At 41.9% G+C, this 21,753-nt stretch overlaps 1 protein-coding gene across 1 annotated transcript; it reads right to left on the bottom strand.

The window, feature by feature from the left end:
- Positions 1-19,192: 19,192 nt before the first annotated feature.
- LOC132960620 (transmembrane protein 275-like) lies at positions 19,193-21,394 on the bottom strand. Its single transcript, XM_061033228.1, has 2 exons — positions 21,249-21,394; positions 19,193-20,816 (listed from the first exon to the last, which is right to left on the bottom strand). The coding sequence occupies exon 2, from the start codon at positions 20,799-20,801 to the stop codon at positions 20,223-20,225; it is 579 nt and encodes a 192-aa protein (XP_060889211.1). The 5' UTR covers positions 20,802-20,816; positions 21,249-21,394; the 3' UTR covers positions 19,193-20,222.
- Between the last annotated feature and the right edge of the window lie 359 nt (positions 21,395-21,753).

Here is a 21,753-nt window from a genome sequence, read left to right on the forward strand (position 1 = left end):
CACCACAACCATAAATTACTCTACTGGGTCAAAATCTGGATCGCCGTGCAGTTTGAAAGTCTTTGTTCAACCAGAACGAGCGTTCCCAACAAAACCCCCAAAGATGTGACTCTAAATGTTGATCTCTGTTTACTTGTACATTTAATCATGGCTATAACTCAAAAGAGCACAACGAGTATCGCGAGGTAAAAATATTTAACCAGAGGGGGAATCTATGAGAATAAAAACGATTTTATAGAAATGGTGGAAATCAGACTTAGAACTGGTTTAACAGGCTGTTCTCCTCAGATTTTCTCTCTTCTCTCTGTTGCTATCACTTGGACACTTTTTAGCATGAAAAACAGCTCTGGTCTATGTTTGGACATGCTGAGATAAAATGGTGCTACAATTCGCCTTCCCTTTGACTCCCCTAAGTGAACACCAGACTCTGGTTAAGTTGACTAAAGACACCATGTCCAGGGCTTTGTAAGGTCTGTTTGGTTTCCCCACATCTTGTTTTCTTGTGGCTTCTCAGCACTCTAAGTTCTTTTCAGGGAGTTTATGAGGGCCCGCCTCAAAAAGAGAAAGCTTTGGCTGTGTTTGCTTTGGGAATAGTCTCCTGACAGGGCGCTAAAGGAGCATGTCAGAGCACAGGTCCCAAAGTGTTTGGGCAAAGAGAGCCGCTACCTCTTGCCACTGAGGAATCCGCCCTTCTTCGGTAATCTGTCACACCTCCTTCCAAATAAAATGGCTCAGAGATTTTCACACAAGTCTGTCAAGGTTAATATTTACCCCTGCCCTTTGGTCAAGGGGGGAGAGAAGCAGAAGGGGGGGGAGGGGGGAAGAAGTGTGAGAGTTTGAAGCACGGAGTCATCTTGGTATCTGGGACTTTTTTTCTTTGTTGTTGCAATTAAGCCACTTAGACAGATACTTTGTTAACATGTACCAATTTTTATACAGAAAGAATTTATTTAAAGTCCAGAAAATTAAAAAAAATATATAATTTGTGTGCATTTTGAGATAAAAAAAAAAAAGTAAGTTTTGAAGTTTGATAAGAAGACTAATATGACTCCAAACTGTCTTTAGCCAAAAAAAAAAGTATGCTTAGCTTAGCATAAAGACTGAAAGCAGGGTACCCGCCTGCTCGGGTCTCTTGTTTTTTTCCCCCCAAGAAAGGCTAAAATGTAAAACTTGGTTGATTACTTTTTCATGGCTTGGAGTGTTGACTTTATGGCGTCTCCACTGGTAACAGTAATGAGCAGAAGAGCAGGTAGGCAGCCATCTTTATCTTCAGTCAGACCACGCAGCAGCCTCTGTTGATGAAAAACGAAGCCCATGCATAAGTGCAAAAAACTTCAGTTCCTCGAGTGTCTGTTTGAGGCTGGCCACATTTGGGCCAATTTTAAAATTCCAAATTTTACAGCTGCATTTTGAATATATCAAGGTGTATTGTTATGCATAATAAGGCATATTAAGAGTGTGGCTGATTTGCCTGACAGATGGGTGTGGTGAGACAGCAACCAAGATATTCATTTGGCCCGCCTCAACTCCAACTCTTGCCTGCTTCTCAACTAACTAAAATTAGTTGAAGTCAGCATTTTAAATATGGCCACCACCAACGTGGGACCTCATAATAATGCCTCTCCAGAATTGGTGAAATCACTGACATACATATGTTTTATTTAGGCTATGAGACTCTGGGTACACTCTCAGGTAGATTCTCACTGCTTTCAGTCTTTATGCTCATGCTTTATAATAAATGGATGAGGGTATCACCAAACTATTTGAAATAACTTACTCAAGCCCATTTGCGAAGTGTTTCCCAAACAATTCCAACGTATTCATTGGCAGCCCATTATTCTATTCAAATTAATTAAGGACATGTATTTCCTAAAGATGCGCACAAAGTTTCCTTCTATCAGTTTCTGCATTTCTGTGTCTTTCTGATGCAGCCAGTTGAACACGTGTGGTATTGGGTGAATCGGGGGAGTCTCTGCAGGAGCAAGTAGGGATGAGGGGGAGGAGGCGGGGGGGATTTAGTGTGGCCTGTCGGAGGGCTAATTCCTCTGCTGGCGTTGAAGCTCTTCAGCTCCGCCGTGGCTCAGATATTCAGATTTGGGCTTGGCTGCCATGTGGGCTCGGAGATACTCTGCAGCCGGCTCCTCCCCCCGCTCTATTCAGGGCCTGCGAGGAGCCTCGGGATGGCGTTAAAAAAGGAGATTAAGTTTCCTCCGGAGAGCAAAGCTCCTTAAGGGGGTATCTGTGTGCCTCTCAGACGCCTGGTCAGTGAGAGATGCGTGAGGGGGGCCTCGTCGTGAACTCCACTGAGACAGTGGGGGATGGGGGACACATAAGAGGTGGGGGTGAGGATGGCAGGGAGGCTGACCTGACTCCTACCCCATGACTGGCACCACCCTGACCCTGGTTACAAGTTCAGATATAAAACAGATTCACTCCTTTGGGTGCTAGCAGAAGGAGATGACAGAAAAGGATGGTAGCACGTACCTGAGAGGATTTTGCTTTTGTTTGTCCGTGTTACACTAACATATAATGTCATTTTGGAGTTGTCCCCGAGGTTTAGTGAGCATGACCGTGTATATGTGCTTTGGAGGGGTGTGGTGGATATACAGCGTGTCTGTGTACAAGGCAGGTCTCATTCACAGAGCTTAAAACTGGGCTCCAGATCTAATGGATGCATGAGAGAGATTCATATACTGACATAAGACACTGACTCGAGTGGTGAATTGTAGGTGGATTTGACTTTTCAGAAAGTGTTCCAAAAGGTGTCATTCAAACGCACAAAAGCATCTATTACACTTTTGATATTAGATTATTACCTGACCAAAAGGCAGGCTTATGAGTATGGCAAATCAGGTCTGTGAAGTGAGTCAAATATGCCCTTGAAGTGGCTTTGATACGTTTCTGTGATTAAAAAAAGGGCTGGAGTGCTAAAAGCAGAGAGAAGGGAAAAAAAAAAACCTTACACATTCCTTTATTTGATTAGCAATACTGATGACAGGGTTGAATGAGAGGCAGAAAAAATCTAATGACTTCTTTGGCTTTGTAGCGAGGCTGAAAAAGCCTTATCTGCTCTATTCAGCAGCAGTCTCTCCTGGGAAGCGAGGATCACTGAGCTGAGGGACTGTCAGGTCCTGCCAATAGCCGTAATGGGCCCTAATTCCACATTAATGCAGTCTAAATGAAGTGTCACGGGAAGATTGATCTGTTGGGGGCGTTGCCTTGATGAAGGATGTTCTTCTGAGTGGGCACTTCACTGGACACCTGGTTACCCTCTGCAGCGCCTCCAGGGGCTTCATGTGAAGCCTGCAGAGAAACCTGTCACAGACTGCATATGCACACGTCTGAGTGCACTCCTAAAAAGTCTTAAATATGCTTAAAAATATGTCTGAGTCAAAACGTGAGGCTAATTTTCTACGATTTCTGTGAATAAATGCCAGCAGGTGGAAGGATGGAGCTGCACTGTCTCTAATGTTTTGAAGATTGTCTAATACTCCCTCGGCTCCTTTTGATGAAGGTACATTTTTCGTCATGTTCTGTTGTCTGACAGGTGCATAGGCCGGATAATGCTGCCAGCTGGATACTTTGCAGGGGGCTTAAATACAACCAGTCCTCCTACTGTACATATCTTAAACCCCATTTTACTCCTTTCCATTAGTAATTCTTGTCCACAGAAATGGATTTTTACTGACTGTCAAGTTTAAACTGCTGCTTCCCCTCTATGGAGAGTATTAGGCTAATCATGCAGTAACTGTGGTTTCTGTATGCTTGTCAAAAATACATAGAAAGATGAGCAGTCACTCGACAACATCTCCCCTTTTTTAATTTAAAGATCAAGTTAGGTCAAATGATGGGGCATGTTTTAGTCTAAGACAATTTGGTCATTTTGTCATCGAATTATGATGACTGATAAAAATATGTTATTGTAATACATAAGTGAAAATATTAGGTTTGCGCGCCTGATGTTCAGCAGAGGCTGCCGTCCTCGAAACAGGCAGCCCGAGGTCAAGTCCGACCTGTTGCCCCTTTCCTGCATGCTTTTGCTATAACACACACACACACACATTTCTTCATGTTCTTCATGCCTTTTATTTAAAACAGAATACATTTTGAGATTCCTTTATGATCACATTCCTGTAAAAAAATCACATTTTGTTTTATTTGATCACACTTAAGTGTTTCTTTTTCCCAAAAAGTCAATATTCCAAATGTGATTTTGGCAATAACTTTATCAAAGCCAAGTTAAATGAACTTATGCTAAATAATGCAGGGGTATGCTTATAATAAAAATATAATATTATAAGGATTTGCTGTCCTGTTTATGTATTTTTAAGATCTGAATCAATGGCTGCCAAAATTGTGATTCTAGGCTACCAAAGCTTCAGCTCCATAAAATTGCCTTTTTCACTTTAATCAAAAAAAAAAAGGCGCAGTGGTGCACATAGTGAATAAAATAAACCACCATCAGCTATGCAATTGTGCAATGACATATTAAATAATGTGTGGGAGACTCAAACTTTGACTTGACTTCATGATTTAAAGGATGCCTCTAAATGCGTCTTTTAAAGCCCTTCAAGGATGCACTTGATGTATAAATCACATTCATGCATGTGTAACATTCAGCCATGTTGCTTATGGAGCTGGACACACTCCCCCACATCAAAGGGTCTAATTGAAACGCTGCAAATTAGATTTCATAAACTTATGCTTGCAGATGAGCGTTGCAGTGTGTTAGCTGTAAAGTGAGTTTATGTGGGTGAGTGCACATGAGCCAACATATGCATACTCTCTGTGTGCACCTTCAACATGAGGAGCAGCACGACTCTGGATGAGCTTCCCAGGTGACCCAGAAGACTGCAGCAAGTGTGTCAGTGTCACTTTGATTAACTCTAATACCAGTATTTTGGCACATGTGGTCAGGTTAATGAAACTCAGTGAGAAGGCACTTTCTCCTGGTTCCCGTCCCGCCTGGAAGCTGCGGGTGATGGGATGAGGTTCAGCGAGCTGCTCCCTCTTCAGGCCCCCTCTCCACAGACAGGATGGTCTGATACCTTCCTAAAGCACTGACGCTCTTGAGATGTATTACTCTTCTGCCTCCATGTCCTTCTCTTCTTTCAGATTACGCTGACTTTCTACTAGTTAATTAACACTCGACTTGTGATGTAATAAGTAACGTTTTATTAGACAATGGAAAATTCCAGTCTAAAGCGAAGGAGAAGAGCTTTTACAGGGGAACACTCAGATTCATGTTATTAACCTAATATTCAATAATATTAATTATTGCATATTACAATGCATATTATTTAGATTGATTTCTGAATGGATCAAAGACTTGTAACTTCTAGGAAAAACTTCAAACCAATAAAAAGCTTTTTTAAGTATGAATTTAGTCATGGTTTTCCCAAGGCTTTCAAGGTTATCATGATACCATGCTCTTCAAACCCTCAGTGCTCCTCTTTGCTCTGTCTTTCGACACAGACACAGAAGTAGGGCACACCGGAGAATGAGCAACACAATTGGGAGGCATCCTGTCATTTTAAAAGGGGGACCCATCTAATCCCTCCCTATCCACTCAGGCCCTGGGTTTATACATTTCCTGCAATCTCGATTCTCAAAGCAGTCTTGATTTTGAGAGTGTGTGTGTCTGCTTGAGAGAGAGGAAGTGTAGGACTGGCAAGAGGTACTATTGGCGGGTTGTGGTTTGTTTGTGCTGTCCTTTAGAAAAAGAGCTTACGGGTTCAGCAGAAGAAACGCGGGGAGCTAATGTGAAGATTTAGGACTTTCTCAGAGGCTTGGCCTCGTCTAAGCTCTGTTTGCTTGAGCTGTTTGTGGGGTCCTGCTTGCACTAAACCCAGATTAATATTCCCCACATATCCAACCAGCCCAGACACCATCTCCCGGCCTCGCTGTCCTCCAACCCCCCCCTCTCTTTCCCTGCACTTTCTGGCCGTGATCGTCTCCCTTCCCTAATCCAAGTCCGCTGCCTCTCATCTTGCTCTTTATCTCGTCTAAGTAAGCACCTTTCTCATGGCTTCTTTCCATGAGGGGGAAGCAGCAGGAGCAGCGTAAATATGTTTTCCCCGAGCCCTCCTCATTGCTCACTGACCTCTGTGAGGTGTTATTATCGGAGTGACTGCTAAGCCTTCAGATTGCTTTTAGCCAGGTTCAGCAGGGGAGAGGAGGGCTGGCTTTAAAGGCTCTGTATTGGTTTACATGCCACACAATGAAACATTAAAGAAGCACACTTATTGTATTAGGCAATTATTTCGACCATTTACAAATAATAGCCCAAATGAGGATTAACTTTTTGTATCTCCTATACTCACACAGAAGGAAATCATAAAGAAATGACTATGACTTATCATTTTGTATTAAATTAAATCAATAAATCTATTATGTAATGAAGAAGAGGTGGTCACTTTTTTAAAAAAATTGAAGAGGCACCTTTCACACACAACTCTTTTGTTTTACTGAAGTGCAGTGGCTCTTCACATACTAACTTACTCTGCTGAAATTGCGATGGTATCGTTTTAGAGTATCCCCGGAAATCCCAATATTATGTGATCAACATCTATTAAACATGACCAATATTCAATCTACACATTTCCTGCACTTATCATATGATTCAGACATAGTCAAGATTATACAACTAATATTCAGCGGGGCTATGACACTGGAGTTCGTTGCACTTTTTGGTGTTCCTTTTTTGTGTTCCGCATGTGGAAACTCCTGAGTAAATAATAAGTACGCATTAAAAAAAAAATAAGCAAAATGAATTTCTACAAGATACTTCTACACTTAAAGGTGTTCAAACATATATTAATTTATATGCATAATTGTGAAAACATCAGAATTAAACCCTTAAACAAATTGTTTTCCAGCAGCCGTCAAATAGTAACTGCTCTGCTTCCTGCTGCATTTCCCTAAAGCTGGTTTCCCAGACTCCCCCACATGATTGTCTCATAGAGCCTCTTCTTCTTCTTCATACACTCTTTTGTTGTTGTATTTTTCCCTTTCTTGTTCCTTTTCTCCCGTCTGGATCAAGGCTGAGAGAAGAATAACGAATACATTTTGAGCCAAAAGAAAAGGGGATGAGTTTGGCGTGCTAAACAGGCAGGCTAAACCCATTACCTAAGTGTTCTTTATCTTCCCATATGCTTTTGTTGTTTAATCAGCTTTGTATCTCTCTAAATCCTGGATTGAGATAACAAACAAATGGATGAGCTCAACATGCAGAGGAAGAAAGCCTTTTGCTGCCACCTTTAATGCCAAAAAGACTATCCCGATATTGCACAGTGGTCAGAGCAGGAAATACAACTGGGTCAGATTTTTTAAGGAGTTTGGACCAGGCTGACCTCCAGTTTTCCCTCAAATACCCTCCTTTATCTTCTCCCTGTTGTAAAGACACAGGCGGGGGGTGGTGTAAAGCTGGAGCTCATAGATTTGGAATCTCCAGCCCCGATTTCTCTCTTCTATGTAAGAAAAGACACATTCTAGATTATCTCTGGCACTCAAAGCCAGGAGGAGTTGAAGACTTGCTGAATGGAGAGGACATAACAACCAATCCTAAAGTACAATAGTCGCAGTCCTTATCAGATTTACTTGGTGTATCTATTTCTGTGTATACTGTAGTTTTGCTGGTTTGCAGGTTAAAATATCCCTGTGATACAATAAATTAGGAAGGAAAATAATTGTCATGTTTTTAGGAACATAAGGGGATATGAGCCAAAATATTTTTTATGCGTATATCCAAAGTGAGTATCTTCCTCTAATTCATCCAAAGAGCCTCAATGTGTCTTTTTGTAGATTAAGTAAGTTGCCTTTGTTCATGTCTAACTTCTATATATTTACAGTAATTGTGATAGTTAATTTCAGTAAATAACAGATGAGACCAGCGCGTAGTACCACTTCTCTGACAGCAGTGAGCCGAGAGCCTTCACATCACGTTGCCATCTGTCTATCAGTTTTTCAAACGAACGCCACATTTAAGAATGTGAAAGGGAGGCGTGTGAGAGCTGCTGATTATGACACTTTAGTTTGCAGCAGAAAGTGCTGAAAACAACAGTCTGATTGTCATGTGGCAAACAGTTTATACATCTGACCGAAGAGGAAAATCAGCATTCATCATGTATGTGTTTCTGGAAAATGTCAGTTTTGATCCTGACCCCCATGGGCGTCGGAGCCATTGTATAAAGTTGTTACAAGTCCTACCCATTTGGACCCGACCACTTTTACCACATCACAAACCCAGTGCATGTGTCTCTCCATGCTGCACTTTTTTTTAGAGTGCTTCAGTCAGATTTAATTAATTTTCTCACTGATAGAAAACCTAGAGCTTTTGCTAAATTTAAGGAAGCAAAAAGAAAACTCTTTAATAACATCTGTCTCTTTCAGCTTGATCAGTTTGTTTATAGTGCTGCAGATTCACAGTTACTCTTTTAAGATTTTATTAAACGGCAGAGGCTAGCTCCATGGTTTGCTTCAGAAACAAACACTGGAACCCGTTTTTGAAAATGGGTTCAAGTGTGCAAACTTTTGAAAATTACACAGTTTTTGTCACCATGTTAACTGGCAATACATCAAAGAAGGGAAATAATGAACATGAGATGATCAGTCCTGAAAAATGTGCCATGCAGTGCATCGGGAAATTCTAGTCCCAAATATTTTAAAATCAAAAGTTAGGAAAAAGCACCAAATTTCGTTATACACTAGCCTGGCATGTATTCTATAGCGTTTTAGCAGATCCATGTGCACAGCGGTTAATATCAAAATGTTGTCATTTGAACATAAAAATGTATATATATAAACAAAGAATTTCAATCTTTGTATTAACCTTTGAATTCAAAACTACAAAACTTCAATCTGGGACATATTTAACTTTGTCCGACATTACCTTAAGGAATCAAGTTCTTTTGAAATCAATCTAACAACAAACAAAAACCAGCATGAAAAATAAAGCACCACTCGTCAATTTTTTTTAGGGCTCAGAGATTTCTCTGAGTGACAACTTAACTCATCTTTATCAGAGAAAACAGCAAAACACACAAACAGTTCTGATCAAAGAAAGTAATGATCAGAGTGGTTGCTGGCAACCTCAATGTGCATCTCACAGTTGAATTCCCTCAGGGGTAGAAGGGCTCATCACCCCCTCACCCACTCACTCCCCCCCCCCATCAGCTAAACACACACAGCAGTGTAATACACACCCTGACATACACACACATCTACACACAGTCTGGGGATGCTGGGGAAAATAACCCTCATTTATTATTGCCACACTCACTCGTCTCGTCCTTTCGGTTCAGCGGGTGCGCTGCCAAAGTACGTCTACTCCCGCCAATGTCACACAATTACCTCTTAACTGCTCAAACAAATAGAGCGACCCAGAGAGTGACATCAAATCAAAACTGTCACAGGTGATTGAGTCTAGTCATCAAGGCGGCCCGCCCGCTACCTGTCAGGAGAGTGAGGGAATGAAAGGAAGAGGGAGAATATGATAGCAGCTTTATAATAGACCCCCTAATAATGTATAAACACCCCCACTCTTTTTTTTTTTTTTTGCTCCTCTCATAATAAAGTTAGGCTCAGAGTGCACGATGCCCTCCTTTTTCGGCTGCTCCTTTCCCTCTCGGGACTCAGGAAGGAGAGAAATGAATGTGAATGGAGTAATGATAGGGAAAATGACAGAGGGGAGATTGAAATTTCCATCCTCTCTGAACCGTGCCAGCTCTGCTCCTGGAAAGACATTGGATGCTAATGGGGTTAGATCACACGCATGAGAGTTTGAGACCTGAGTTATGGTAGCTGTTGATACTCCAGACACAGTTAGAAATACAAAACAATTATTAACAATGCATTCTTGCCTTTACTGGGAAGGACAGCCAAAGAGAGACAGGAAATGTTTGGAGGAGAGAGAAGGGGATGACATGCAGCAAAAGACCGAAGTCACATTTGAACCCACGGCCACTATGGAAAGGACTACAGCCTCTGTACCAATCACTAGAGCTATCCAGCGCCCCACAAAAAAAAAAAAAAAAAAAGAAAACATTTTGATGAGGTTACTCCATTAAGGTGTGACCAGATAGGTACAGTCCCCAGACACCCGGTCTCAGGAAACCGTTTTGGTTCCACTATGTACATGAAATCAGAGAAAAATCCTCCTGTAGCTGTGATACAAAGGACGCAGATAAATTATTGATTGGTGCATCGGGGGGAGAGAGCTGGGAAATAAAGACCACGGGCAAAGGGTTGAGTAAGAGCAAGCCAAGGGGACATCGTAGGGACACGATGATGTTGTCAGTGTCTGATGTAAATTGGAGAATGACACAGTCAACAGATACGGCTGGCTGCTTGCCGCGGCAACACACTGGGGCCGTGACACTGACAAATGGAATATTTCAAAGGACTTAATCAGAGGAAATGGGGTTTGGTCTGCAGGTGACACGAGTCCCGCTCCAGCGATCACAAAAAGAAAACTGATTGCCTGCCTTGAAACCCCCACCATCTCTCTATTTCTCTGTTGGTCTGTCTCTCTCCAGCGCCTATCTGACTAGCACTTCCCCCCTGTCCTCACCTGCCTCAGTCACTCCAATATAAGTGGGGGGTTTATCATGAGCATGTCGTACAATTAGATTCAATCAGAGATGGCCTGGTGAAAGCTGTGTCAATAAGGCAAATACATAACAAGAAAACAGAGTGACAGCTCTGTACAGTTTGACCCGTAGACTGTATAAGTGGATCCATTTAAACAGGTAATCACAAACAAGCATCTTATTGGGGCCATACTTATACACAGAAGTGCTTCAGGCTAAATGCCAATGCCAAAATACTCCAATGCTAACAGAAAAGTTGAGTATGTTAAACTTTTTAGTTCAGTGGTCAAAAGGCTAACACTTTTGTGTTAAACAAAATACAGTTAAGCAGATTGTAAAGTCACTGTTTCGAAGGTATTTAGGTCTGAAACCAAAGAATTGAACACGTGAAACTTCTTAAAGTATGATGGCACCTGAGTAAGTAAGTCAGCAAATCACCAGTTATTACAGTTTATACATATATAAGATATAAGTGACTATTTAAGTGACTATTTATGCTTTCTGATGACTAATTGTAGAGTATTACAGGATTACATAAATATTTTGGGAATACTCCTCTTAGGACAATAAACATCTGAATCAATTATCATTCTAATCCCTCCATTGGTTGGCAATACACTAAAGGCACAAATTTAAATTTCATATTGCTAAAGCCACTAGGATTCATTTTCTGTGGAGCATAACTGTGTGCAATTTTTCATTGAGATTCACCCAAAGGTCTACAACAGAGCTATGGTTCTAGCACAGTAAAAAACACAAAGCCATGTAGAGTGTGAATAAAATGCTTTATATTGATAAAATGAAATGTACAATAACATTTAGACCTTAGACACTGTGCCCAGCTCGTTGTACTGTATAGCACAGTTTCCCACACAGAGGTAGATCAACAGTGGTAGATCTCCCTGCTTATAACCCAGGAGAGATGAGGACATCTTGTCCAACACAGGGGAAGGACATCAGGAGGTGAGGAACAACTTTTTCTGAAGAGATGCAGAGAACACCTCGAGACACAACATTTCACTTTCTGCAGGCGCCTTCATTGTCCAACTAAGAAGACATCTTCAGAAATGTAAGGTTCTAACCCTAAAATGCCCCAGCAAGACTATCCTGCTGGTAATTAGCTATGTTCATAACTGCCACCAAGCAGGTAACAGCAAAACCACCAAAAAACAGGAATCAATCTCCGGACTCCTTTGTTTCCAGGACTGAGCTTGGCAGTGCCACCACAACTGCATTCCTCTATGAGATTGGTGATTTGGTGCCTGAAGTCCAGTAGTCCCTCACTGGGTATGAATCACGGCAAGGGGCCGCTGCCCTGTCATAGCAGCTACAGATCAATGATAATTACCACCTTGACATGAGTACGCTTATTACTGAACAGGATCAGGGACAGGGGCCGAGCTGTTGTGGCCGTAGGGCTCGATCGATACTCTAGGAATAATGGCTCTCTGGGGCCCTAGATTGGACTTTGCCACTAAACAAGCCATTACAGCCGCACGCATGACAGCTTAGGTCTAGATATGCGTCCTAACCCTCCTTCTCCTGGAGGCTTCTCTCTTACAGCCCGCTTCAATATGGCTCCCACAGGCCTCCGTACTCAATCTTGTCATGGACTGTTATGGGCAGGCGAGACACATGCCTCTGGCCTTGAGACGTGTTAACCAGAAGTGAGTGATTAGGGGGAGCATGCTGCTAGAACACAATGTGCTCCTGTGCAACACGAAAGTAAGAGGGGCCTTGCAATGTGACCTGATGATTGCCACTGAGTATAGAGATCAAACACAGCTGCACCAGTGCGAACACACTAACATACCCGTATGCTCACACATACACAAACAAAATGCACACAAAAGCAAGCACATCAACGCGTATAAGCGATGCTGATCCGTCTATGGCAGCCCTCATCTTCTTTTCTCTTTGATTTTTACCATTCCCCTCCCACAGATCCCTTGTTTTTTTCCCTCTCCTTTTTTAATCCGGTCATACCTGTAATCGGGCTCTGCGACAGAAAACTTCAGAGAATCAATTAGTCCTCGCCTCATCCGGGAGCCAAGACGATTCCTCTCGACTTGAGCCGCAAACTCCTTCTATCAGGAGTCATTCTGCCTGCCTAACACCCAGACTCCTCTCTCCTGAGCCCGGATAGGTTTGACTCTAAGCCTCTAAAACGTTGACAACCCAAAGCGCCTTTCTCTCTGCAAGCCCTAACCGCCTGCCTCACCCTGGCCCCTTCTCTTCTTTCTACCCGTCGCTGCTGCTAAATAAAGAATGATTTGTTTTTGCTCCATTGCAGAACTGTGATAATGATGCAGTGTTTTGGCATTTCCGCAAAAATAGAAAAAAAACAGTTGCTATTAAAGGAATACAAACTACATCTACGCGTGATTAGAGTGGATGTGATTGTGGAAGCTGGTGACTCTGGGCCCTTTTGTTGTCCCAAGGAATTTAGCCACCTGAAGAGGCAGCATTGTGGACGCCGTTTGTTTTTAAATGCCGCAATATGGCACAAAAGGAAACGCAAACCTGGGACTCTTCTTGTTGGCTGCAGCAGGCCCTCGAGTAGAGCCTGGAACAAACAGAACATTGAGGGGTCAGATTTAATCCCCCCGCCCCTGCCTTTTGTATTCAGATTAAAGACTAAGGAGGATTTGCTGGAGCCTGGAGTCTCTTGTTAAAAGACGGTGTTCTCCACTTAACCTGCAATTTACCTGTCACTTAAGCCCACTGCAGCGATCATCCACACCTCTGGTAGTGAAAGGGGCTGTTATTATTCTGTTTTCACAACTCTGAAGAAAGGCTTTCTGTTCACTTGAGCATAATGAATTCCCTGACAGATGCTGATTAAAGCAGCGGTGGCTTGTGAAAGATACTTCACACTTTATAAATAAACAGTAGTGTCTGCAAGTATACACACCCACAAGTCTACTTTAATAAACCACAAATCACTTCTTGACCCCTCGGACTGTATGATGAGGTCGAGTTTGGTGTGTATTCTCTCGGGCGCCGTGACAAAGATGCCTGCAGGAGTCAGGACACGGAGGTGAAACACATTGCCCATGCTTCTTGACTTGATTTGTAGTGCCAACCCTCCTCATCTGCTCTGCTGAAATATCCTACCTACCTGCAGAAACCTGACCTTCTTTTTTTCCCCCTCATTCTCTCGCCAACTGTGATTCATCTCCCACAAACTCACTCCACGAAATGAATGAAAGTGCCGCCATCATTCTGCCCGACCTCATCCATTTCATCCTCTCCTGTGACTCGTCCTGCCCGCCGCTGGACGGCCATAACGCCACCTCTAAATCTTCGTCCTGAACAGAACTCGTCGGGTCCATGGCAGCAGTAAAGTAGACCATTCGTTTTCACAGCACAGCAAAAAGGAGTAATGGGAGTGATGTTGAGACATTTTCAGTCTCTCACTGGACGCCAAAGCTCTTTGAGATGCTCCTGCCCCCTTTCCTTTTTTTTTTTCTTTAAAGCATGTGCAGATGCCCACCAAACAACCGCACCGCTCTTGATAGAGCTTTCCGCGAGTCTTTGATACGTCCCTTAATCTCCACTAAACTATCCCACTGGTTTTAACACCCTTACGCATTAGCCTATGTCTTATAACTTAAGAGTTTATCGTTGTGTGCTAAATTTAGACTTTCTCTCTTAAGACTCAAGGCAGCTTCAGAGGCTTGTGTGCATACGCCATGCAAAATTATAAACCTCTGCAAACATAACAAAGGGCCGAGAAAGTGTTCATTGTTTTAGGAATCGGCACCTTCTGCAATTGACACATTTAAAGAGTTTCTTGAGGAACAGACAATCATCTCGATGGAGGAGATTTCTTTACACTTGGGCAAATATGTGTGAACTTTTAAATCAAGTTTAAGTTAAGGCCAAGACAAAAAAAAACAAAAGCCTCTCATCTGCCATCTTCTTAAATGTCTTTGTGTTGAGGAGGATCGCTGTCTGCTGTGCTTTATTTTTAGAAACATTTCCCGTCCTCTTTCTTCTGTTCTCTCTATTTCCTCATCCTTTTATCCCGATCCTGTTCTCTCGTTTGCCCTGAGAGAGTTGCCGCTTTTATTTCCGGAGAAACCACCTGTCTGCCTGCACATCAAACCCATCCCCGGTGGGCTTCTGTGTTAAATTCCAAACTTAAAACCCATTACTGAGCTATCAGCCCACTCATAATGCTGTCTAACGACCTCATTTCCCTAAGTGTCAGCCCTGTCAGTCACCAGAGGGCCCTGTCAGCTTGGCCGCCTCCGTCGGAGGGTCCCGGCTGCTCTGAGGCATCAAAGCCACCGCCGCCGTCACGTTCACCTCGTCCTCATCAGAAATAGGATAGAAACGCTCAATCTCTGAAAATATGTCAAGGCAAAGTGAGCGGGGACACAGGGGGTAAGACACTTTGGAATGAAAGTGCCGGGTATTTCATTTACCATATCCACTCTATTAGTCAGAGCGGCACAGTCAATCAGGGCCCCATTTTGATTCGTAGGGGAGTCAGGGGAGAGAAGTGAGACACAGCAAAATGGCTGGCGGTCACGGCGTGGCTATTCCGGCTCAGCCTAAATCAGTTTTAGAAGTTGGTAAAAATGGATTCGTTTAAACATACAGACACGAAATGTCACCGCCTGTCCTTATTAACCGAGGAGGACGCACTGGGCATGTGCAGGGAGGTAAGTGATGAGAGTGGGCAAGGTGAGCCAAAGAGGGTCGAATCTGATTGTGTGTGTGTTTCTGCATGAGTGTGTGTGCTGTCTGATAACTGTCTCGTCCACCGATCTCCCAGTGTGTACCTTTCTTTGAAATGATTGGGTAAATATGGAAAGGGGCCCCTAGGCCACACAGGCCCTGGCCCCTCTTTAGGAGTGGATAATTGACTCCTTTCCCTCCTTGATAATTCATTGCTTGCATATGCCAGCTAATACATCAGCTGAAAACTGCCCTGGCCTTCATCTCCCTTGACACACACACACACACACACACACACACACACACACACACACACACACACACACACACCAACACCCAGAGGAATGAGCGACTGTGGAGAGACTGAGCATAAAAAATGGGGATGACAAATGGGAGCACTTCTAGATCTATGAATGAATTATGTCTTCTAAATACCTTGAGCAGAGGCAACTGTCAGCCGGCGTCTATACTAATCTGGGACAAAATATGACCAGCTCGGCATTAAAAGGGAGGGAGCAGGGCTGCTAGAGAATGAGGCGAGAAATGAACCAGCAATCAGGCTATTAAAATGTGGTGTCTGATTCAGCTTTGGTGGACATTTGCACATTTATCACAAGATGCAAATATACTCCCCCTTTTTTCACTTTAATGCGGCTCCATTGAAATAGATTAGGATTATTCCAACAGGACAGAGATATCATTTGTTTTACAATAGCCGAGTCAGCACTCACAACAGTCATTAGGAATTAGATCAAGCCTGCTGCTGTTTAGAGGGATACTTTGCAAACTGCGAAGAAGGATCAAATTAATGGCATTTCATTTCAAGAGGGGGTATATTAACCAGCTGCTCTGCCCCACAACGGAGGTGAGACGGAAAGACAAATGGCTTATACGAAAGATGACAGAACAAACTGTATACAAGCCTGCGTATAGTAAGTTCAGCATGCATGAAACACAAGGGGTCACTCACCTTCTGATGGTTATATTCACAGAGGAGGTCAAAGACACTGTAACCTTGCTATTGTTCTATCGTGTGGTTCTCTGGGAGTGTAGTGATTTACCTGTGGGAAATGTATTTTTAAGAGACGTCCTGGCTGAGGTTCAGGGCGGCAGGAGGATCACTGCAACCCGTCTGAAACATATCGAGCTGCAGGCAGGGGGGGGGAGGCCCAAGGACGGCGCACTGCAGATAGAGGCCATGAAGCATTCAGAAGAAAACACATGGGAAGAGGAAAGGTGCAAATCAATTCAAACTATTAAAAAAAAAGAAAAAGAAATTGAGCCTGCACTGCTCTTTTTAATGTGAATCATGTAACATTAGGAAAAATAAAAACTTCATGGTACATCTGTTGATAAAGTGGATAAATGAAGTGAGTAAAAGTTTGTGAAAAAAAAAAAAAAAAAAAAGTAATTATTGGGTAAACTCAGTAGTGATTAGAATTAATTAATTTATGAATAATTTAAGCAAATTTACCCTTGGGCTTGTTGCTGTCACTTTTTAAGATGAATAAAACAAACATTTAACCTTAAAAAAATGTGTGATTTATTTTTCTCACAAATAAAGTTTACTGACTAAGACTGACTGAGTTCACTGATGTATTACATCTTATCCTTATCCTTATACTTACCAGCATATACATATGCAACAACGTGTGCATTTTAAATATTTACTTAATCATGTTTTCTAATTCTCTGTAAAGGACATACTATATTTAAAAACAGTTTCACCTGTGTAACTCATCAAGTAGCCTACTGTGCAGCAACGAAAAATAACTTTAAAAAACACACATTTTGGACTTGAGGGGGGGGGGGGGACTTTGAATGTACACTTTCACTGTCTGGCTAATAAGTAGGCTACACATTGTTTCTAACACATTTAGACTATTTTGTCCAATACAATGAGACATGTAAGGGTAGATAGAATTGGCAATTAAAAGCATCTTTCATTGTCTCTAAGCAGCACAAACTGCAGCCTAAACTCACATAAACTCTCCAAACACAAAACATGCAGGTTTCAATCAAAACTAAACAATATTACTCCCATAATGTTATCATTAGTTTTTGCAAAGTCTTCTTATAGCTGACTAATTATAGTCTCTGTTAAATCGTTCAGCTTGAGACTAAAAAGAGCCTATTGGCGGTATTTCCTGGGGTAAAAGGGTAAAATTGTAACCCCATTGGAACAAAACATATTTAAAAAACATTAGGCTATTTAAATTAATATGAAACCCCAAGAGAAACTCGAAACAAATCCAGTAGTGCTCGAATTATGATTTCGACCGTCTTCACTTGACTTGAAAACCTGTACGAAAGGCGATACTGCCCCCTGGTGGCAGAACTCGGCAAAGTAACCAGTGCAACACATGAATTTGAAATTAAAAGTAATCTGGAAAAACGGCCTTTGGAAGTACATATTTAAGATAATATGTAATGTATTATACATATTATAACATAATTAAACATAATTAATAATGTAACATAATTAAAGAACTAAAGCCTTAATAAACTAACATCCTCGCTATTTTTCGTTGACATACTGTAAATGTGTTGATCTCTAAGCTACCAGATGAATAATTAGTAGGCTAGGCTAAATGTTTCCTTCATTTCCATCTTGCTCTTCATGAAAACTTAGGGCTATAGTCCTTCCACATGTTGTAGTCACAAGAGTAGATGTAGCTTGAGCTCTGTCCAACAGCGCTACATTTTTGGGTATTGTCTATACCCAATATTCTCTTTGAGTTATCTGTGTGTCATTTAGCCTATTACACACTTTTTTCCTATTCACTGAAAACGTTCCTCTTCACTAATAGGAGCTATTTTCATAAAAAGTCACAGGCACAGCCTTTTGTGAGTCATTCAGCTCCCAAAGAACCATATGTGATTATGAACCCTCAGGCCCACTGTCATTATTAAAAACACATATCATTACTTTAATAAGTGAGGTGGAATGAAGATAAAAGTGACATCAGTAATTACAGCTATTATATGTATTCATAAATGAGCAAAGATAGTTTTCCCTTACAGAAATATAAATAATTATATCAGAGTGTCAAAACGAAGCCGTCGCACACACTCACAATATCTGATTCAATGAAAAACTGCCAACCCACCAACAGTGTTTTCTTTTATGACTTCTTTTGGTTTCGCTTTGCCGACCCTCAGTCTGATTTTGACACAGCAGTATGTGTTTTGTTGTTGGAGAGAAGGAAGGATGGATGTTTCTCAATGTGTGGAAAATGAATATTCTAGTCAACATTGTGTTCTCTTCAAGCACAAGTGGAAGAATGCTTTATTCTCTGCTAGCCATGCTGTACCTTTACTTGCCTGTGTACATTTTCAGCATTTTACTTCTTATATCACTCGTGGTGTATTCATGTATTTTAATCTAATTTGTTGCGGTACCTTTTTCTTCACGTGGGTGCCAAACTCAGAACTTCTCATTTAATGGAGGTTGTAATGTCTCGCTACAAACAGCTGTCCCCAGCCTGTGGTGATTCCTCCTAAGGGTCTTAGGGTGTACCTTATGTCCAAGTCCTCTGTCCTCTTGCAGGCTTGTGTGCCACGCTGTAAAGACATGCTGACAGAAAACAAGACCAGTAGAGATGTAGTGATCCCAGTTCACAATAACAACACTATTAAGAGGGAAGATTTTAACAGGCCTACATTGATCAACTTTATCATCGACAAACAATACATCCTTTCTCACAGAATGTTTATCTGTAAATACTATAAATACAGAATACTGGATATACTAGCTTAATGAATCAAGAACTATTCTGTAAATGTATAATAAGCAAACAGCTGAACCATGAAGGTCGTAACTACAATCTTGATTTAACTCCTCGCCTCTATTATGTACGTTTTTAAGTTTGATTAAGGCTCAAAGTGGAAGGAAATTTTCTTTTATTACAGCATTATTTAGAGCATCATGACCTAATCTCTAGTTTAGTGAATTGAATGCAGGTTGTCAGCATTTGTTCGCCTGTTAAAACAAACACTAGCAATCTTATTCCGTAGACTCCGTGGATGAATACAGACACCAAACATACTCCCCAAACAAACTAGACTGTAATAACAGCAGGCATGCAGTGGCTGCTCTGTTATCTCTCTTTGAGAGTCCTGTGCAGGATCACAGTGTGTGTCTTGCTGTGTTTGTGGACGGCAGATGTATAACGATGAGTAAACAGGCATCTGTTTCTCCGATAACGAATGGGCTATCTTCACAACCTGTGTGCCTTTCTGATGACATGTGTGCCATTGTGTCTTTTTATGGCTTTTTTTTCCCAAGCATGTCCCACAAAATGACTCATTTTGTTCAGTCATATTTTTGTTTTTTTTAACCGCACCATAAAATCAGCATTAGAATTGAATGCTTTTTTTTTTTTAAACAGAAACACCAAATGACTCTCAAAGGAAATATCAACTTTATGTGCCCAAAACAAGTAATATCTGCTGCATAAAAATATAAAAATGACACTATAATATGCACATTTACTTATTTGTTCCTCAATATTCATCTTGACTCATTTTTTACTGCAAGCATTTAAAAAAACATGTGTGAAAAAGTGTGTGTGATTTTACCAGTCTTACACAGGAACAGCTTTCATGACTCAGAGAAGCTCGATGGACACACTCATCTTCTTTTCACCGATGTATAAGGTGACAGGCACTAACCACAGTGGATACACAGGAGAACATGAATGCAGGATATTCTGTTTTATACAACAAGCAGTATACAAACAGGCACTTAGATTGAGGTATCATCTGCTCCTGTTTCTGTTCTGGATTAATAAAATACATCCTGCTGAGCAATAAAGATTCAGCGACAGAAATCACCAATTAAGCAACAATCAGATTTTTTATACAACACATTTCCACCCAAAAACAGCAAATAAAAATACACAAATAAAACAGCCTGGTTGAGGAAGTATGTCCTTAATATGTTCAGTAAGTGCTCTGAGTGGGCAGCATCTGTGTGGAAGCGGGGTTATCTCCAGCGACACCCATGACAGCCGCCTCTGATGGAAGCATCAGCCCAGCTCTATCCTGACACCCGGGTGGAGCAGTGTTGCCCACGTGGCTGGAACAGGACTTGTGGGATGAAGTGGGGGAGTTGGTGGGGCTGAGCTGAACAGCCGTAGTGTCCTGCAGGGTGTGCTCGCTGGCCTCCATCTCAAATGCTGCTGTCCCCATCCGCACGAGCCCCCACTTCTCTCCTCCTCTAGCCTTACGGCACCCAGTGTGGGTGGGCGGCCTCCTGCTGACCACGCAGCAGGCTGTGAAAAAGGCCAGGGCTATCAGTAAGAGGAGAGGACCGATGATGATGGGGGGGTTACCAGAAGGGATGAAGGTGCTAAAGGCGAAAGCTCCCACCAGGGTGATGTTGATGCCAGCAAGCATGATGCAGAGTCCGCACGCGCAGCAGAGTGCCGGGGAGGGCAGGCTTGGGTGACGGGGCTTGGTGGGCTGATGGGGGACCTTCTTGAGAGCAGACGGTCTGGAGGTTTTGTCAGGTAGCACCATGTCTTATGGAGAAATCTGTGAGACGCAGAGAGGGTGAAGAAAAATGACTGATGGTTCTGTGACTAAATTCATCTTTTAGAGAGACAAAAGGGAGATGAGAGAAGAGTGCTGAAGAGTATGAGCAAAGGTTTCTTTGCAGTTTTAATAGACGCAAAATATTTCTAGGACATTTACTAAACTTTGCATTCTGAACAAATAGGGCAACTCAAAAAAAAAAGTCTCCACAGTTTTGTTTTAGCAATGGTGCAGTTTCAAGAAAAAGTAAATAACGTAACATATTTAATGCATGTGGCAATAGCAATACAAATCCAACTATCTCCCGGTAACAGAACTGGCATTAAACAATCAGAGGCGACTCTTGCAAAACACACTCATCCAAAAACCACATGATTTCCTGGAAATAACTTAAAAGCAACAACATTTCTCCTTATTCTCAGTTTCATTTACCTTAGATCAGAACCATAATCCAGGTTTGGGCGTTTTTCGTCCGTCCATGGAGTTCAGGATTACCGAGCAGGAGTCGGTCTCTCTCTCTCTGCAGCAGGTGACACTGAATTGCAGACACTCCGCTGCTGCTCGCCGATTTAGATTTAGATTTAGATTTAGATGGACCACTAGGGGCGCTAAAGTGCTCTGAAAGAGGCTAATCAAATTGGGCGCAATAAAGTAATGAAGCTTTGCGTGTGTTCACCTATCATTTATTTAAATGTATTTAATACGAACGATTACTGAGAAATGATAAAAGACAAACCTTTATCCCTTTAAGGAACAATGACAGTTTAACACAGCAACAAAAAGCAAAGAAACGACAAAAAAAAACATGGTGCCCAAATAATAAACAGTTCAAGAGCAGTTGTTGCATTTGTAGTTTTGTACATTTACTAAAGTGTTTTTAAGTTTCAAATTGTATTGTATTGCACTGTAAGTTAATGGTATTATTACACATGCATCA

Source organism: Labrus mixtus, chromosome 3 (assembly GCF_963584025.1).
Source record: "Labrus mixtus chromosome 3, fLabMix1.1, whole genome shotgun sequence".
NCBI lineage: Eukaryota > Metazoa > Chordata > Actinopteri > Labriformes > Labridae > Labrus > Labrus mixtus.